The 19,323-nt window shown below is 44.9% G+C and overlaps 1 protein-coding gene across 1 annotated transcript; it reads left to right on the top strand.

Moving 5' to 3' along the window:
* Nucleotides 1-7,131: 7,131 nt before the first annotated feature.
* Nucleotides 7,132-8,513, top strand: LOC125545182 (thiol protease SEN102-like). The gene has a single exon (XM_048709060.1). The coding sequence runs from the start codon at nt 7,227-7,229 to the stop codon at nt 8,319-8,321; it is 1,095 nt and encodes a 364-aa protein (XP_048565017.1). The 5' UTR covers nt 7,132-7,226; the 3' UTR covers nt 8,322-8,513.
* Nucleotides 8,514-19,323: the final 10,810 nt, after the last annotated feature.

Genomic DNA, 19,323 nt, shown 5'->3' with positions numbered 1-19,323 from the left:
TTAGCGCGACCTGAAAACGAACCATTTTTCTTTTTTTCCTTTCATATTTTTTATCCTATATAGATGGCTCGGCTGCTCTGTTAATATTTACAACATCATGGTAACTTTAACGTAGTAAAAATTGTTGACATATCCCAGTAACTTCGTTGTAAATAGCATGCCAGGGTACACATGTTTTTTTTCGAGGGTACAAAAGTTATCAACACTGGTACGTAACTTATGATGCTTTTTATACATAAGTTACCAGGGAATATTTTAAATATTTTTTCTTGGGACAGAGTTACGATATGTGTCGTACAAAATTATTATGCTCTGCAGTCTGTAAAAAATCATGATATTTACACAAAAGTTATCATGGCAGCGGTATATAAATTATCATACTATTTACATAGCAATTATCAGGGTACGTTTCAAGCACCCCTCATGTTAAAATATTACCGTCATATTTGTATCTAAATTATCAGGGCTGCAGTGTATAAATTATCATGTCATTTACACAACAGTTATTCTGAGTTATGTTTTCCAAAGAGAAAAAAATTTCAAAGTCAAAGTTATCAGCTATGTTGTGTATATATTATCATGTTATTTGCACAGAAATTACCGGGGTATGATTTTCAACAACTTTTATCCTGGGGTCAAAGGAGTTACCACGGTGTTCGTACGTGGGTTATCAGCTTTGTTGTGTGTATACTACCATCCTATTTACACAGAATTTACCAAGGATTGTTTTTCAATATTTTTCCTCGGGTCAAATGGTTACCATAGTGTTTGTACGTGAGTTATCAACTTTGTTGTGTCTATATTATCATGATATTTACATACAAGTTACCGGACTAGATTATTTAACATTTTTTTGATAGAAAGGTTATCATGGTGCTTGCACGCGAGTTATCATCTTTGTTTTGCTTATATTGCCATGATATTTGCACAAAAGTTACCGGGAGTATTGTTTTCAACAACTTTCATTCTGGGGTTAAAAGAATTACCGTAGTGTTTGTATGCGAGTTATCGGCTCTATTGTGCGTATATTACCATCATATTTACATAAAAGTTACCGGGGTTTATTTTTCCACTAAATTTTTCCCCAGTCAAAACTTACCGGCTCTATTGTGTGACCACGAGTGTTTGTTACATTATGAGGTCATGCCTAAATTACTGTGTTATTTACACAAAATTGATGTGTATATTATCCTGTTGTTTAGACAAAATTATCGGGATATGTTTCAATATATATTTTTCCGGGTCAAAATTATCATAATATTTGTATGTAAGTTATCAGATCTACGATGCATAATCGTGCTATTTACCCATAAGTTATCACGGTCTTTGCATCATAATTTACTAGGTCCGCGTGCGTCAAATACCATGCTATTTACATACAAGTTTCCGATTTTGTCACGTGAGAGAAGCGGATCGAGTTGTTTTTCTTTTCCACTCATTTAATAAATATAAAATACATGTAATCTGCATAAAAAACCAGAGGAGACAGTTAGTTCAGCTGGTACTGTGCTATGGCCTCAACCAACAAGTTCCCGGTTCGATTCTTGCAAGCGCCTTTTTTATTCCACGCGCGATACTGGAAAAAAAATGGATCGATTGTTGCGTGGAAGATGAAAAAAAAAACGATCGAGCGATTGTTGCGCGCGAGGAGCGGATCGAGCGGTCGCCAGGTTGTACATGCCTGTTGCTAACGAACAGTCGGCAGGAAATTAGCTTTATCGTTAATTTATACTAACATCTTCCCGCCAATGTGCATGGCCAACGATGTCTCTCCAGGGGGCTCCTATTCAACGACCCGTGCAGTGGAAAGCGCGGAAGCGCCTGCTCCCGCAGCATGCACTTTTGGGCCACTATTTTTTTCATTTCTTTTCATTTCTTTTTGTTTTTTTTGCTTCTATAAAATTGTCCGGGACTTCTAAATTTTCTCGAATTCAAAAAATGTTTGTGAATTCAAAAAATGTTAGTGATTTTGAAAAATGTTTGCAAACTTGAAAAAATGTTCATGAATTCAAAAATTGTTCATGAATTTGGAAACTTGTTGTGAATTAAGAAAAGTTCACAAATTAAAAAAATGGTCACAAAATTGAAAACATGTTCATGAATACAAAAAAATGTTTGTAGATAGAAAAAATGTCCACTGGACCATATCAAAGAATGTTTTGATGAAGCATAGGTTTATGTTTATTAAAGGAGAGGTCATTTGCATGTGTTCGCACACGAACACGTCACCGTGTACCCTCGACGTCGGGGGTGATGCACCGCAGTTCACTGGACCATATCAAAGAATGTTTTGATGAAGCATAGGTTCATGTTTATTAAAGGAGAGGTCATTTGCATGTGTTCCCACACGAACACGTCATCGTGTACCCTCGACGTCGGGGGTGATGCACCGCAGTTCACGTCGAAGGAGACCCGTCCGGATGCGCGGTACGCAGGCAATTCGGCGGACGCTTTTGTTGACCCGAAACCCCACACGTCCGGGAGGGACCCCGTCAGGGTGCACGGCGGCTATGGGCTGCCCTAGGTCAACCCGATCGCCCCTAGGGCCTCGAGGTTCGCTGCCCTGCAACAAGAAGAACAGACGAAGAACGAGGAAGAAAAAGAACTAAGGTTAAGGAGAAAAAATAAAAGATAAAAAGTGGTAGATGATTTGATCGATTGTGTGTTGTTCAATCGACCGTCACCCCTTAGATATATAAGAGGTGGCTGGACTTCTCGTACAAGAAAAGGACTAAAAATTCTGTCCAAAACATCAAAAACCCTAACCTAACTCGGACAGGAATCTTTGGTAATTTCCCGGACCAACTCGGTCTCACTGATTGGTTCGTTTCGGTCCCACCGAGTGAAAGTTGCCAACTCTCTGTATCCTTCTGTAATTTATCAGATCAACTCGGTTTCACCAATTGGTTTGCTTCGGTCCTACCAAATGAACATTGCCAACTCTCTGGTAAATTTTCGGACCAACTCGCTCTCACCGATCAAATTAACTCGGTTGGTCCGAAATGACTCTGCAGCTTCTGTTTCTGACCTTATTTTGCCTCCACAGGTTGCATACGAACTCGGATTAAGACGATTTTTATATAAAAATCAATCGTTTCGACGAGATGCACAACTTTCATGTTGAAACAGTTTCCATCAGAGGTCATCTTGATTGAGTTTTATGCCTTTCTTTACTCTAGTGTCAACATGAGCATCTCTGAACTTGTCATAACTTTTGAGTCCGAGCTCCGTTTTAGACCATCTTCATATCCATCTTGATATTCTCGGAGAGTGACATTCCAAGGTGATTTCAAATCATAAGTTTGAATTGGTCTTGATATAACCTATGCTAATTTTATGACTGTGCCAATTTTGAGCGTCAACACATGTCAACAACAAAAGTTTTTATTACTTACTTTAAGCTGATGGAGGTAACCACTTTCCATACTCTTCTATAATACATTGCACTTTCTCTTTTCATTTGATAACTTTCTGTAAGATTAGTTCTTGCGAAGTTCTAAGTTTGGGGAAGTTATTTTTGTATGTGTAGAGTCTTGTGCAATGATCTTCATCTGACAAATGTTATGCAATCATGTGCCCCACTGTTTGACATGATTGCTTAGGTATGATTGTTTTGTATTTGCATAAAGCACTTGCTCAACTTAGGCCCCATATTGCCAAGTTAATTGTTTTATGCACTTTGTTCAAGTTATTGTTTATCTCGGGACCAATCTTATGACCCTCTAAAAGATATTGGCATGATCTCTACTTTTTCAAAAGAAAAGGAAAATAATGGTTGAATAATTTTTTGACGCTTGTTAAAATTATTTTAAAGAAAAATTATGGAGTAGGTCAACCCCATAGTGTTTAAAACAATAGATTCAATAGTTCTTGCTTTGGGCGTTGTTTATAAGGAATCGGTACTCCGTAGTATTTAAGATTATGCCAAAATCTATGTTGCAGTACATGGTGTTTCAGCTTCTTGCTGGTTTCATGTCCTTGTCATCTTATGTGGCTTTATGCCGTGTGGCTGTGACTTCGTCACCTCTCTTGAGTTTATGCTGAGGACACCGCTGGCCAATGAACGATCCACCAGAGTTTCAACTCGGATTTCGGATATAAGTTTGTTAATATTCGTAGTGACAACATTACATCGAATATTATTCGGCTTTCTCTTGAGAGTATGTGTACGTGGTAATAAAAGAATCCTGATCACTGCGCTAAAATAAATAATTCTTGGTCGTAGTAGTATTCAAACATAAGCCACAACGAAATCCCTCATTTGTATACCGCCTTCTGGCATAATCTTGATAACTTAGAGATACATATTGTGGATGCGCCACAATCGAAGTAAGTAATTGAGAGTCTTGACTTGAGAACATTACTGGGCATGAATGAAATGCTCTATATCTTGACTTTTTGACAACTCTTTGTTCTCAAGTTTGTTTAAAAAGAAAAACAACAAAAAGAGATGAATAAGCTATTTAGTAAGAGGATCCAAGTATTTGTTTTCATGCTAAATTAAACTTTGACAAGAAGCGTAGAAATTACTTGAAGCTCTAAGTGGATTGGATGTCAAAATACATTATATAACTTAGCATGTGCTACCTTGTACAAATGTGGTCTATCTTGCTTATAGCTTGCAAAGAAGACGAGGATACGCCTATGGAATAACAATCTTTATTGATGAGCTAGATGGACAACTCTGGTAATCAACCTTTTTGCTTGAGGACGAGCGACGTTTAAGCTTGGGGAGGTTGATGAGTGGATTTTATGCATACTCAGCGTTGGATGGCGGCCTCTCGCATCCATATCCGCGGACTGGTCCCCCCTGCCCGCGGGCGGTTGCGGGAGGAAATTTGCGGGTTGCCGTTGGAGATGCCCTTACAACCATCTGTGAATCCGCGTAGAGGCGCGAAACAAGCCGGCGAAGAGGAGCAAGACAAATTAATGCCGCTGTCTACCGCTGGCAGGGGAGATGCGCCGCTACCTGCTTGTGTTTGGGCGGTGAGCCGAAGGTGACCATAAAGGGTGATCGATTCATTGGGAGGTGACCCAATTCCTTCCGCCACTTTTTCAGGAATGTGTGCAAGCTCACTTACATTGCCCGAGCCTGGTTGAGAGAAAACCGTTGATTTGACCGCTTCTATCGGCTTTAAGGATCGTCCTACACAAACCAAACAATAAACACATTGCCACCAAACAGGCCAAATTTTCGTCCACGGGCCTGCTTCATGGGAATGCAACGTGTCCTTAGAGTTGCTCTGCTCTGGGATGGGATTCGGAGGTGGCCAACCCAAGTGATCTACGAAACGGCTGGTGATGCCGTGTGTGCCCGCGTACGGCGCAGTCTGTCACATGAAGTCGCACACACATATGCGCGCATGTTTCCGCCAGCGTGCTATGTCGCTTCACGTATCGAAACACTTTGATGACACATATCTTAGAAGGATCGGCCTAATCGTCACATGATGGTAATACAGTGTACCAACACAGCCAGCCGGAGATGCAACTTTAATAAGCACGAGCGCCGAGTGTGCCCTTGTTGGCATCACACATGCCGACGTCGTGTGCTTCTTTGCGGTGTTCTTGCGCTGGATCTTTTCTTGGGCCAGAGTCCGCTTAACTCATCCAGCTACGGCAACCACTGCAATGATGGTTGGCGGAGGATCTTGGTAACAGAGGCGACACATAGCACTACCTTACGGCCAAAAAATGCTGGTTTCCTTTCGCATGAAGCAACTAACCAATCGGTTGTGTCGTACTTTAGTGTGTTGTTCTCCAAGCCGCACTTGACAACCATTCATCTGGAAATGCTTGGCTAATTACCCGAGTTAGATAGATACAGTAGATAGTTTGTGCATGCTTGCAAGTTTTCCATTGCTTGACAACTTAACACCGTGCGAAACCACGCATGCACCCACCTGTTGTTCCCTCCATCCATTTGTTTGTCCTCTCCTTCCCCATATTTACAAACAACTCAGAAAAATAGATGCAGCACAACGACGTTTGAGATGTAGGCGCCCGGAATTCAATTCAGGTCTCAGTCGATGTGACTCATGCGTAAAGCTTGTTTTTCCTAATGCACGTACGTACGTGCGTACTGCTCGTTTTTGGTTGCCCTCCTTTTTCCTTCACAAAAGAGTCATGTACCAGAACAGAAACTGCTCCACTGTTTCTGAGAAATCCAGTTGCTTGTGACATCTATACACCCCGGACGACTTAGAATGAATGCGCGATTCATGCGTAAAGCTTTGGCACTGCACCCTACAGACGGATCGATGACAGACGACACGTGTTGAGGAATAATTGAAACCTAGCTAGTCGAGCTATCGATCGATCGATCGCCATCCGCTAATCAGAATCACTCGGGCCGGGGCACAACACGCTTGCGTGCCCCCTTACTGTCTCATAGTAATTGCAAAAAGGATACTTGCTCAACTAATGTTCAGTGATATTAACAAAGAAGCAAGACTCCACGTTGCGAGTTTGCGACCCCCTAGCTGATTGTGGTCTTCTCCCTGTTGCCGCAATTCATATCTTTCCGGTGAGATGTGAGAGATGATGCGACGGACGGGAAGCTGGTTCCTAGAAACGCACAATGCATCCTCAGTTAGATAGAAAGATATATGCGCGTGCAGTGTTAATTTGTACATGGCCGTGGCGTAAACGCCCCGCTAATTCTTCATCTGTCAATCGTCTCGTCATCCCACTCCCACTCTCGCTGCGTACGTATGTACTCCCTCCGTTTCAAATTACTCGTCGTAGTTTTAATTTAAATTAACAAGTAATTTGGAATGGAGGGAGTACGATCGAGCGCACGCGCCGCATTAATCCCCACGACCTAACTAAGAAGACTGCGTGCGAATTCACGGCATCCGCAAGAGCACAACTAGTATGATGCGTAGCTAACAATGGCATTAGCTGGTAATACGATGGAGCATTAATGGATTAACCACCATTTTGATGTACTGTACTGTACTACGTACGTGGCCACTGATGAGAATGCATGAGCAGTAGGCAGTAAGTTGTTGCCGGCAAGCAACGTGCACCTGCAACTGCAATTCATTCTTGCATGGAACACATCGATCTTGCCAGTGTGATCACTCCTGCTCTGCTCGGTTCGCCACCGCTATATAAGAACCAGCTGATCGCCATGGCTACCACCACCATACCACACCCAGCCGTCTCACAGCACTCCAGACCACCTCTAGCAAGCGCGTGCACTGCCAAGGTTCCAATCATCAATGGCGAGAGCGATCGTGCTTGCGGCCACCATGGCCGCGGCCGCGCTGTTCATGCTGCTGGCCGCCGCGCCAGCGCCGGCGAGCGCCATGGATTTCGGCGAGCACGACCTGGCGTCGGAGGACTCCCTGTGGGCGCTGTACGAGCGCTGGCGGGAGCAGCACACGGTGGCGCGCGACCTCACCGAGAAGGCCCGCCGCTTCAACGTCTTCAGGGAGAACGTCCGCCTCATCCACGAGTTCAACCGCGGCGACGCCCCCTACAAGCTCCGCCTCAACCGCTTCGGCGACATGACGGCCGACGAGTTCCGCCGCGCCTACGCCTCCTCCCGCGTCTCCCACCACCGCATGTTCAGCCGTAAGGAGGGTGGCGGCGGCTTCATGCACGAGAGCGCTCGGGACGTGCCGCCTTCGGTGGACTGGCGGCAGAAGGGCGCGGTGACCGCCGTCAAGGACCAGGGACAGTGCGGCAGCTGCTGGGCTTTCTCGACGATCGCGGCCGTGGAGGGCGTCAACGCGATCCGCACCAAGAACCTCACGTCTCTGTCCGAGCAGCAGCTCGTGGACTGCGACACCAAGTCCAACGCCGGCTGCAACGGCGGCCTCATGGACTACGCCTTCCAGTACATCGCCAAGCACGGCGGGGTGGCCGCCGAGGACGCGTACCCCTACAAGGCCCGGCAGGCCTCCTCCTGCAACAAGAAGCCGTCTGCCGTGGTCACCATCGACGGGTACGAGGACGTTCCGGCCAACGACGAAGCGGCGCTGAAGAAGGCGGTGGCCGCGCAGCCGGTGGCTGTGGCCATCGAGGCTAGCGGGTCGCACTTCCAGTTCTACTCGGAGGGGGTGTTCGCGGGCAAGTGCGGGATGGAGCTGGACCATGGCGTGACGGCGGTGGGGTACGGCGCCACCGTGGACGGCACCAAGTACTGGATCGTGAAGAACTCGTGGGGGCCGGAGTGGGGCGAGAAGGGGTACATCCGCATGAAGCGCGATGTGAAAGACAAGGAGGGGCTCTGCGGCATCGCCATGGAGGCGTCCTACCCCGTCAAGACCTCAGCCAACCCGAAGCATGCCGGTGCCCATGACGAGCTCTGAAGTCTGAATCTCTCATCGATTATCTAACTAATTATTGGCCCCTAATATGCATGATCAGGGCATTATCGCAAGGGAAAAACAAATAAACAATCAATCGATATGTACCCATCACATATATTAGTTGCACTATACTTAATTATCATACATGTACTGTGGTTTCGACCGATTTGTATCTAAACGGTTTACATTATATATCCTGTCACTTCTTTTTGTGAAACCTCACTCATATTTAATAATTAAACATTTGTACAATCATTATTGAAAGATTATTTTCAGATGAATTATGTGTAAAGAAACCGATCTAAATCAAAACCTACTCTTTTTTAATGTAGACACGTTTCATACTTTCATTGTGTGTGACCAAATAGAGTATGCACGAGTGGTTTGCATTTGGCTGAATAATAATGTTAGTGGCTGTTTACGCGGCACACTTGATGAGGTGGAAGACTACATGCTGAAAGAATTAAAGGTAGTGGGGATCAATTATTTATGTATACTATAAAAACATGATCGTGCGTTGCAACGGGTACACATAATAATATGAAGCTAGAAATCTATTTTTTTATTGAAAGTACTGAAAACTACTACTCCATCCTATAATGTGTCCTATACTCATTTAGCCTAGGCTTCGGTCCTATACTCAGTTGCGTCCTCGACTAACCTTGGATGTCGCTGAGGCAGCAACAATCTCGCGCGCTCCTTGCTATTAGAGGAGATGCCAGATTTGCCACAAGGATGAAGACGTATGATTCCAAGCCATCGGGCTTCCGCCTCGAATTGCTTTACCTCTGCCTTTCCAATCCTTACATCATCGAGTCCATGCACCCGTCGATAAAATGTTCGAGTGTACGGTGGACGACGTATGAAATAGGTGAAGGATGAAGACGTATGATTCCAAGCCACCGGGCTTTCGCCTCGAATTGCTTTACCTCTGCCTTTCCAATCATTACATCACTAGGTCCATGCACTTGTCGATGAAGATGACTCCTCCTTCAACGTTGCCAAATCCTCCCAAGTGAAGCCAAGGTCCCCCCCCCCCCCCCCCCCCCTGAATAGAACCATGGCAGTAGATCGAATCCCATTCATAAAACACAATGAACTCTCTACAGAGATTGGATTCGCTAGGTTAAACCCTTAGCAAAAGGTAGGTTTGGCGGGATTGGGTACATAGGTTACTTTTTTTTTATTATTTCTTTGTAGGAGTCTTAGCCAGACTACGCAGGAGAAGGAAGCCCATAGGGGAGTCACATGGCCCATTCAACAGTTACAGGCCGGCTCACTCGCACACACTTCAAAAGAAAAAAGTGAAAAAGAAGCCTTGCATGGGGATTCGAACCATGGTTTCCTAGATAGATTTCAACGGTGCTAGTCACCGGGCTAGCATTGGGATTCTGTTCAAGTAGTAGGCGGGATGTGGTGGAGGCGAAATGAACCTAGGTTTCACTGGTTTTTTTTTCTTTTTTCTTCATTCTTCCGAGACTTTTCTTTTCTTTTGTCTTCTCCTTTCTTTCTTTTGGTTTATTTTGTTTCCTTTTCGGGTTTCATTTTTGGTTTTCTTTGTTTCTTTTGGTTTTCATTCTACATTTTTTGTATACATCAACCACATTTTTCTAATACATGTTTAATCTTTTTCTAATACAAATTTAACATTTTTTAATTCATAGTCGACATTTTTCTATACACATTTTAAACATTTTTCAAATGTTTGATTAACATCTTTAAATAAAAGTTTAACCTTTTTGTTGTACATGGTCAAGATTATTCCTATACACTTTGAACTTTTTCAAATGATTGATTAACATTTTTCAAATACAATATTAACATTATTCTAATACATGGTCAACATTCTCTATATGAACATTTAACTTTTTCAAATGTTTTTATCAACGTTTTTCAAATGCAAGAGTTTATTTTTTTAATGCATGGTCGACATTTTCTGCACATTTAATATTTTTCAAATGCTTGATTGATATTTTCCAAATATTTTTTCAACATTTTTTAAAATGCTTGATTAATATTTTCATATACATGATCAAAAGATTTCATTATTTTTTAGTACATGGTCAACATTTTTCTATACACATTCAATATTTTTGAAACGCTTGACTAACAATTTTCAAATACTTGTTCTATATATATATTAAATACATGATCAATTTTTTCACACCCATTGTGATTTTTTCGTATACATGGTCAACATTTTTTCTATACACTTTAACATTTTTCAAATGCATGATTAACATTTTTCAAAATATCATGAAAATTATATTTTGTAATATATATGTTTAGAATTTTTGGGAGTATAAACAAAATAAAAAAATAAAAAATAAAACTAAAATTCAAACAAATAAACCCGAAAAAGAGGCAGTAGCCTCGCGCGACCTGGGCCGGTGTATTTAGGCAGCTGCCTTCAGCGATAGCTGACTCTGTCTTACTGTGCCTTCAGCGAGAGCTGACTTTGTCTTGCTTGCAGCGAGACATAGTTGCGCCCGTCGACCAGCCTGCTAAATAGTTTCGCCATCTCTCCAGGTATTCTTCTCCCAATTTCCTATTCCGTGTATTTAGGGCCAGCCCACGGGCACCCATCCACATAGGCTGGGCCATAGCACACTGTTTCGTCCATGGTTTTGGCAAGCTTTCAATCAGTTTCTTTTCTACATGTTTTTCCCTGTTTGTTTCACTGGGTTTGGTTTTGAGATATTTTTAATTTTTTAGTACTTAATTTTTATGTTTTTATTTTCCTTCTCTTTGTAACCAATTTTAATTCGTGAATACATTTTAAAAGTTTCTAAACATGCTTTAAATTTGTGGACATTTTTTAGTTTAGGAATGTTTTCAAAGTTCAAGAACATTTGTAAAAAATATTCAGTATTTTCAAATTCATGAACATTATTAAATTCCTGATTATTTTCTAAAACAATTGACATTTATATTTTACAAATGTTATTTAAGATTTACCAACATTTTTTTTGAAACATTTATAAATCAACTCTGGTTTTTTCATCTTCTTTTCTACTATGTGTTCCCCCTTCTCTCTGCTAGATTAAGTGAGCGCTTGTCCAGTTGTCCTCCTTCTAGCCTACGTATTGATTGCTTGCCATCCCGCGTGTAACACACTTGATAGGAGTTTTCATTTTTGGTGTGAAATCACTAGTGAAGGCGTACATCTTTTTAACCACGTGACATGTATAGTAAGCAATACAAACAATTTAAAAATTTACATTTTTTAAGGATTATCCTCAAACTTGGCTGGTGGTCTGAGTCAATTATCGCTACCAAAGAGCTTTGATGGGTTTTCTCACCCGCATATAAGGGATGGGAGGTTGGTTGTTTTCGTTTTTCTTTCATAGATTTATCTTTAAAAAATAAAATATCTCATGAATCATGCGTCCAAATTATGAACCGTTTTCATTGTTGTATTCTTGCGTCAAAAATCTTTAAAACTAGATTCCATGCTCAATGTTTCAATGAAACTTTTTTCACACGAAATGTGTGCTCCCAAAGTGAACTAACATATGCTCCTAAACTATGGTAACATATTAGAGCAACTCCAACGGCGTGACTCAAACGGACACGGATTTTGTCTGCTTTTTGTCCGTTTGGGTCGGCCAAGCAAACATGCATGTCTGCTTTTTCGTTTGGGTCAACCGGTGTGCCCAACGGGAGGCAAACCCATTTTGTGCATGTCCGTTCCAGCATTTCATCGAACACGTAGCAGGCGGGCAGCTCGCAGCGAGGCAGGGCGAGCGCGGCACGGCACGACGAGCATGGCGAACTGCAGCAGCACCGGCCGGGCGCGGGCGAGAGGCGAGGCCAGTGGACTGCAGCAGCACCGGCCGTGCGCGGGCGAGAGGCGAGGCCAATGGACTGCAGCAGCACCGGCCGGGCGCGCGGTGGAGCACGCCGACACCGCGGAAGGCCGAGCGCCCTGCAGCAGCCCCGGGCGCGGGCGCGAAGCCGGACGGGCGCTCGCGCCAGAGCGAGGCGAGGCCGGGCGCTGGCGCTGGCGAGGCCACCGGCTGCAGCACCGTCGGCCGAGGAAGCGGTGGAACACGCCGACACCGCGGAAGGACGAGCGCCGTGCAGCATCTCTGGACACGGGCGCGTAGCCGGACGAGCGCTGGCGCGAGCACGAGGGCGAGGCCGGGCATGGGCGCGAGGGCGAGCGCCGTGTAGCAGCCCCAGGCAAGGTCGCGAGCGCGAGGCCGGGTTGCCGTAGCTTGATGGCATCGGTCAACACCAATCCATCAGCCAACGAATCCATCAGCCAACGAACAAGTAGCTAGCTGACTCGCCGGTGTACTATGGCTTTTTGGACTCGACGGCATCGACGCTGGATGCGGAGCTCCTTGCTGCCTGTTCATGGAAGGCAGGCACGGCCAACTACTGCTGCTCCTTCCCTAGCGGTGTCGTCGCGGCGTCGGATTCCACCGGAGGGAGAGCTGCTGCACCGGTGGTGTGCCCAACTACATCGAAACCGCGGCGTGCTCTGTGCCCGCGCCCTCGTGGGTGGCGACAAAGAGGAAAGGAGGAGAGAGAAAGGGATGGGATGGATGAGTAGACTCTTTCGTTGGATGACAGATGGGCCGAACGCATTTCAATCTTAATTTGGGATGGAAATGGATCTTTGCGTTGGGCCGTTGTTTTTATGGATGAAATGAGTCGTTTCATTGGACTTCCTGTTAGTGGCTACTATAATATGCACTTTGCTTTTCACATTTTTTAACGGAAACTCTTTTCCAGTGACGCGTAGGCTTACATTATTTTCTACATGCCTTCAGAACTGCCAACGCCAACAGACCATCATACTATATGCTGATCCTGTACATAGCATCAAAGAACCAACGATCCTGTCTCTTCTTAACTAGCCCACTTAAAATGAAATGATGCAAAAATAGTCTATCTGATATGTTCTTATAACCTCAAAGAGATGGAAATACATGCTTACATGATATATTTCTTTCGGAAATGTATTGACGATACCAAGTCACCAAAGAGTCCAGTTCTTTTCCCTCAATGCCAAGTTAACAGAAATGTATGGTGTTGTTAATGGTAACATCAACTACTGTGAACTGTTATTCAAATAAAGTATATGTAAATCTCGGTGTTATCATCACATGTGACTAACAATTAACTTTGAATGGAAATACAGAAACATCTGTATGTGGTATCATATATGCGGCGACACGCCACGCGGTTGAAGAAAGGATACTGCCTATTTTGTAGTCTATTGACTGATTAGTTTCCCATAACAAACAAACTATACTCGCATCATTTTAGGTACATTTAGTTGTGATCAGGGGCGAATCTACTAGGGGGGCTTTAACAGGCTCAAGCTCCCCCTCTAGTGATGTAAAATTTGTATTTACTACTAGTTTTAAGGCCCAACCCAGCTACTTGCAGGCCCAATCCAACACATATTTGCATGACCCAGGCAGCCCAGCCCCCCCTCCATCATTTTCTAGATTCGCCACTGGTTGTGATAGTGAGTGGTAGTATAGGAAAGTAGAAACCATATATTCACCTTAATCCAAAAGAGACGTTTCAGTTAGTTTCCCATAAGAAAAAAAGTATGCATATATGTCTCTAGCTCCTTAACTACTGAAACACCAAGAAATGAGAAGCAACAGCCTTCTTGCCATCATCGGTAGATATCTCACAAATACTGACCAGAAGGATGACACAATAAGTCATGATCCAACGGTAATCATGACTGCAGTTTCAATATATATTCAAATAAATTTTAACATTTTGAGCAAGCACATGAAGAATTGTGATGGAAAATATAGTCACAGCCCCTGCACTCACATTTTGCATCCAACCATTGAACAAAGAAGCATGCATCATCAGTCTTCACCCTGTATTCCTGTAATGGAAACTGATACGGTAAGACCACAAGTATATCGAAATTACTGCAAAAGACAAAATTGCTTGACTCTTGTCTCATAGGGTTTGTCAAATCTGATTCTCTCAACCCGAATCATGAAATCAACCATCCCGTCCCCAATGAAAGAAATAATAAGCGATCAGTAGTAACGGCAGTCGCCGCAGCGGCGTTGACACGGAGGCCGCAGCAGTCGAGGCAATAGGCAAGAATGAGGAGCGCGAGGGTAGCGGCGTCGTCACTGGCCACGGCCCTCCAGTTTCTCTTGGCGGTCGTCAGCACGTCGACCTTGCATGAATTGCACCGGAAGCACGTAAGATCTGATCGTTGCCCAAGGCCTGGCAGTCCATGCTCGTCGTGTCCAGGGCACGCTCGTGTGCGTCGCGCCGAACTCATGCGTCGTCGTCACCTTAGGGGCCGAGGTCGCCAGCCTCGCATGCTGGGTTGCATACGCGTGTCTCCCGTCCTTGGCTCAAGGTGGAGGCCTAACTTCCACGCAGCTGGCCGCCATGGCGACCCGCGCTCTGAATCCACCCCCCGTCGAAGCCGAAAGACATGGGTGTCGTCGTGGGGAGGAGGAAGAGGCCATAGGATCTCCGGAGTCGAGAGCCACGACACGGAGGCCATGTTGCTACCGACAGCCGCCCTGCGGAAATTCGAGGCGCCATCGCCGCGGGTACAGGCGCGGTGGAGATCGTCGTCGTCGCCGCCGCCGTCGGCCCGTGGACTACGACCCCTCTCTCTCCACACCATATACCGTGCCACCGCCCCTCGTCCGCGCCACCACATCCCTGCATACCTCATGTTCCCGCTGGTAGAAGCCGGAGCTCCCGTGCACGACGTGCTCTGTGCTCGTGCAGCCTACCCTCAGGCTCCGGCAGAGAGAGGAGAGGAAGGGAGGATAAGGGCGCGGCGGTAGAATTTTCGGCAAGACGCTGGCCGGCGCCTTCAGTGAAGCGCGAGCGAACACTGATGACCTCCACCTCCGGAGGAGCTGGAGGCCTTTTATATGGAGCTACTGCGGTGAGCAGCCGGGTGGGGGCGATGGGATTGAGATATGCATGAAGAGTTTTCGAGACAAAACACGGAGAAGATAATAACAAACTGAAAAAAACAGCGACCGCCTATACTAATCAGCTGTCCAGAAAACGCTGGAACCGGGAGTACATGTACGTAGGCAAGTCATTTCTCACCACTGCGTGCATGCATCCATGCACTTGCTGCCAAATTGACCGCCTGACACCAGGGGGGACAGATTGCATGTTTGAGAATCTCATTTGGAAAACTTACGGGTAAACAGGACGACATGGTCCACACGCAAACACACACGCAAAACACAAACCATGTTAACAAAATTTACACCCAAAGAGTAAAGTCACCACCAAATTGTACCCTCTAGGAGCCCAAATTAATACACGTGGCTGCACTTGATAGCTTCTCAAGTTGCTTTCACCCAAGTGGGTAAACCTGGAGGCAAATTCTTTGCCGGATATAGTGTTCTGGGTATGCTCCCAAGTGAAATAACTTGTGCTCCCGTAAGTAGTGAAGCACAATTGTACTGAACTATGCCCTCAAACTGTACTAACATGTGCTCGCAAGCTATAATAATATGTGTTCACAAAATTGTATTATTCTGTTCTGTGTAGTGCAACTAAACCGTACTAACTTGTGCTTCCCAAGTAACTAACATGTGCTCCCATTATTGAGGGGGCACACCTAGAGGGATGAATAGTGGCTATAAAGTGTGAATGGACCCGTCTAATATATCGTTTCGTTGGAACAAAACTCAGGAATGTTATAAGTTTTTTGGACAGATTAAAATAAAAAAAATACAAAAACCAAATATTCTTGAATTTTTCATTTTTTTTTGAAAATTGTGTTTTTTAAAATGTACAGAATTGTTAAAATTTCATAAAATTACAAATGTTCGTTAGGTACAATTCAAGTGTTCATGATGTTTTTTAAAATCATGAATTTAAAATTTTCTCATGATTTTTTAGAGACATTCACAATTTTGGAGAGTACTAGCGATTTTTTCATAAAATCTTAGCAAATTTTAAAGATGTTCATGCATTAGGCTGAAGGGAAAAAAGGTAAACCATATAATGAAAAGGCTCTCCAATTCCATGCACCCCAACACCAGGAGGTATCTAGACTCCTTTAGCTAAAGTCAATTTTGCCTCACGAGCAGCTCCGACAAGACCTTGACATAGGGACGGAGCCAGGAAATAGAGATGGGGGGGGGGGGGGGGGGGGGGGGGGCGCAGGAACTAGAAGCCTAATACATACCGTACTATATTGAAAGATGTAGGATCCATTTCAATTGTCCCGTGTCACCCAACCAACCAACTCACGCCAAAATTTCTCTCAAAAAAAACTCATGCCAAAATTTTGGCGGAGAAAAAGATCTCCAAGATTCCAATGCCTGTAAAAAATTTGGTTGTATAAACGGGATGAGGTAATGAAGCTGGGGAGAGCCAAATTATTGGATCTCAATCAAACAGAACTATCACTTTGGTCAACACCAAAAGTTTGGTCAAGCACTTCGGGGATCTGACCAGTATGTAACACCCCGGATGTAATTTACCTTATCTATACTCCAACTCTTGCCGTATCCGGCACTAAGTTATTTTATTTCCTCGTTGTCGGGTTTTTATCTCCGTGTGTTGTTGTCTTTGTCAGGCATCTCATATCATGTGCATTGTATTTGCATACGTGTTCGTCTCATGCATCCGAGCATTTTCCCCGTTGTCCGTTTTGCATTCCGGCGCTACTATGTCCTCCGGTGGTCCTTTCTACCTCTTTTCGTGTGTGGGTGTTAAAACGTTTTCAGATTGGACCGAGACTTGTCATGCGGCCTTGGTTTACTACGGGTAGACCGCATGTCAAGTTTTGTGCCATTTGGACTTTTGATACTCCAACGGTTAACCAAGGGACCGAAAAGGCCTCGTGTGTGTTGCAGCCCAACACCTCTCCAAACTGGCCCAAAACCCACCTAAACCCCTTCCATCATCTAGAGCGTTCGATCACGATCGCGTGGCCGAAGACCGCACTCCATTTGGAGCTTCCTAGCCCCCTCTACCTCTATAAATAGCCTCCCCTCCGAAAATCCCGGTCTCCTCTTTCCCAAACCCTAGAAATCCACTCTCTCCGCCGCCGGACGCGTCCGAACCAGGTCGGACACGTCCGCGCAGTCGCCGCCGCCAATCCGGGGGGGCCACGTGTCCCCCGCGCCCCATATCGCCGCTTCTGCCCGCGCCGGCTCGCGCGGCCCGTGCGGGGCCCTTCCCGGCCCGACGTGAGCGCCGCCCCGCGCCTCTCCTCCGCGGCCGCGCCGCCTCCCCCGACTCCCGCGCCGCCGCCCGGAGTCCACGCCGACGCCCACCGGACCGCCGACCTCGCCGCCACCGGACCGCCGACCTCGCCGCCGCCGGACCGCCGACCATGCCGCCCTGCACGCCACCAACTGCGCCGGTGCCGCCTCCACGCCGTCCCGACTTCCTTCCCTCGCCGGCGCACCTCCTCCGGCCTCCCTCGTCGACTCCGGCGACGTCCCGCTCCATCTCCGGCGACCTCGGACTCCGCCGGTGAACAGTGCATCGGGCCAGATCTGGATGCAGTTCGAATCTCGGTTGACTTTTCCTCTGAAAACCCTAGATATTTTGCTTACTTTGACATGCCATAACTCTGTATGCGTAGCTCTGATTCGTGCATGTAGCATATCAAAATGCTCGTCTCGACGAGTACATCATTTCATCTCATTGCATCATTTTCATTTGAGCTCATCTTAATGCCTGAAATGCTATTGGAAGAGGGCTATATGAGGAATTTTTCAGATCTGTTTCAGCAAATGGCATTTTCTCATTTTAGCCATGATTAATGTGTGCATGCTATGATCCTGAGCTCTCATGTGTTTTTTATATGCCATGCCATCTTTACAGAGGTGTATGCCATGTATTTTTGTGATATTTGTGCTGACTAGCACAAGCATGCAAAGTAGCCTACTCAATGATGCTGATTTCAGGGACTTAGAACTTCACCAAGTCCTTGTCCTGTTTTTTTATGCCATATGTTCATGTTGTTTCCTAGTGATCCGTGCCTCTTTTGAGGATGATCAGTAAGGATGTTTTGTTAATATTGCGGTGCTCTATCCATCCATGTCTTTTTTTTGCAATTATGGAGCACCCTAACTTGAGTCAATCGAGCTCTACTTTTACTATAAAATGTTCCTGGCAGATTGTTAACATGTTTAGCGATTTTGCCGAGGATGTTGTTGTTGATCCGTGCATGCTATGTTGTTTTTCTTGCCATGTCTAGCTTCTATGATATGTCTTCTTGATGGGTGTATGCTTAGTTTGTCATGCTATGCTCTGTAGTGAGTGCATCGAGCTCGTAAACATGCCTACTCATTAACTGTTTTGCATGCTCCAGTTTTTCACTAAGTCTGAATCTGTTTATGTTTTTGCTATGTTCACATGCTTGCAATTGTACTTTCTGATCCCTTTCGGCTCAAGGTCACTAAGGGACTTTTGTTATATCCTTAGATTAGCTTCATTCCATGCCTTGCTTTGCCATGATATGTTCCTGTAGCATGTAGTTTTCATGCTCTAAAGTTTGCTTCCTGATAATAAATTCCTGATTTGTTGTTATTTCACTAAGTCTGAAACCTGTCATCATTTGCACTTTTGCCATGCTGGTTTGAACCTGTTAATGGATGAATTAGCTGTAGATCAGTGTTCATCTTTTGTCAAGCTTCATGAGTGGATCCCTGCCATGTATTATGTTGTCATGTTTGAGTGCCGTAGCATATTTATCTTGATGCATTTAGTTGGTCACTTGCTGATTATCGCAGATCGGTGTCATATTTGTTTTGCTTGCTATTTCCAAACCGTGCATCCGATTCCGGTGATCTTTATATCGATTTCAACCGAAATCACCTCACCTTTCCAGTGGCACTCTTGGATTTCCAAGTTGAGGCCAGGTTCAATCATTCCTTTCCAAATCTGCATATGCATCACATATCGCATCCCGCATATCATACCATGTTTGCATCATGTTGTTTGAGCATTGCACGTGGTTGATTGTGTTCCCTTTGCTTGTTGTTCTTGCTTTGGGTAG

This window comes from Triticum urartu, chromosome 3 (assembly GCF_003073215.2).
Source record: "Triticum urartu cultivar G1812 chromosome 3, Tu2.1, whole genome shotgun sequence".
Classification (NCBI taxonomy): domain Eukaryota; kingdom Viridiplantae; phylum Streptophyta; class Magnoliopsida; order Poales; family Poaceae; genus Triticum; species Triticum urartu.
This window is presented reverse-complemented; position numbering and strand designations above follow the sequence as displayed.

Coding starts and splice junctions, on each gene's coding strand:
- LOC125545182 (XM_048709060.1), top strand. CDS start 7,227: ATGGCGAGAGCGATCGTGCTTGCGGCCACCATGGCCGCGGCCGCGCTG.